The sequence below is a fragment of the Bison bison genome, unplaced genomic scaffold (assembly GCF_000754665.1).
Source record: "Bison bison bison isolate TAMUID 2011002044 unplaced genomic scaffold, Bison_UMD1.0 scf7180017864522, whole genome shotgun sequence".
Classification (NCBI taxonomy): Eukaryota; Metazoa; Chordata; class Mammalia; order Artiodactyla; family Bovidae; genus Bison; species Bison bison.
The window spans coordinates 316,931-317,767 of NW_011495073.1; the positions used below are offsets into that span (position 1 = coordinate 316,931).

The 837-nt window shown below is 46.5% G+C and overlaps 1 protein-coding gene across 1 annotated transcript in view; it reads left to right on the plus strand.

The window, feature by feature from the left end:
• The window catches only part of ABCA13 (ATP-binding cassette, sub-family A (ABC1), member 13), a 402,303-nt gene that overhangs the window by 149,956 nt on the left and 251,510 nt on the right, over positions 1-837 (plus strand). Inside the window, exon 34 of the mRNA XM_010831050.1 lies at positions 480-549. Within this exon, the coding sequence (XP_010829352.1) occupies positions 480-549 (70 nt within the window). The remainder of the gene's footprint in view (positions 1-479; positions 550-837) is intronic.

Here is an 837-nt window from a genome sequence, read left to right on the forward strand (position 1 = left end):
TTTTTTTTTCCTTAAACACAAGACCTTCCACTGGAGATGAAATAACATTTTCCTCCAATGCACCCTCTTCTCACGTAGAATTGTGCGTGTTCGGCGTCCAGTCTGCCTTCAGTGTGCTCCAGGGCCTTCACTTAATAATAAAACACAGTGAATTGCTCTATTCCATTTTCCACTGTTTGGTGTTATAGGTTTCTGTGTACAGTGCGTTGGATTTATGACACTTCAAACACTGCAGTAAAGAGAAGTAATTCCTTTTAACATTAAAAACTGGCTTGTTGTCACACTTTTCAGAATGGAATGATGCATGGCCCAGTCCTGGGTTCAGACGTTGGAACCACCACCTGGAGCGGTGGTTTACATCATTCGCGCCTGAACGTGCAGTGGTTTCTCTCTTTGAATTCAGTGCTGTGGATTTTCCCTGGTCCCCAGTCAAGCACTAACTCTCTGTTTTTCTCTTCTCTCCCTCAATCTGCGGGCAGTGCCTCCTCTCCACAACCGCCTTTGGACAGGGAGTGTTTTTTATTACATTCCTAGAAGGGCAAGAGGCAGGTAAGAGGACGCAGTTTTTTAAGTAGTGACTCTAAGTGACTCAGGTTTTTGGAACTGTATAGTTATCATGTTTCAAGTGATAGAGTAGAGAGTGTCAGTTACTAAGCAGAAGGTTTGGAAGGAGATCCTGGTGTTGGTTTGCTGCTGCTGCTGCTGCTAAGTCACTTCAGTCGTGTCCGACTCTGTGCGACCCCATACACGGCAGCCCACCAGGCTCCCCCGTCCCTGGGATTCTCCAGGCAAGAACACTGGAGCAGGTTGCCATTTCCTTCTCCAGTGCATGAAAGT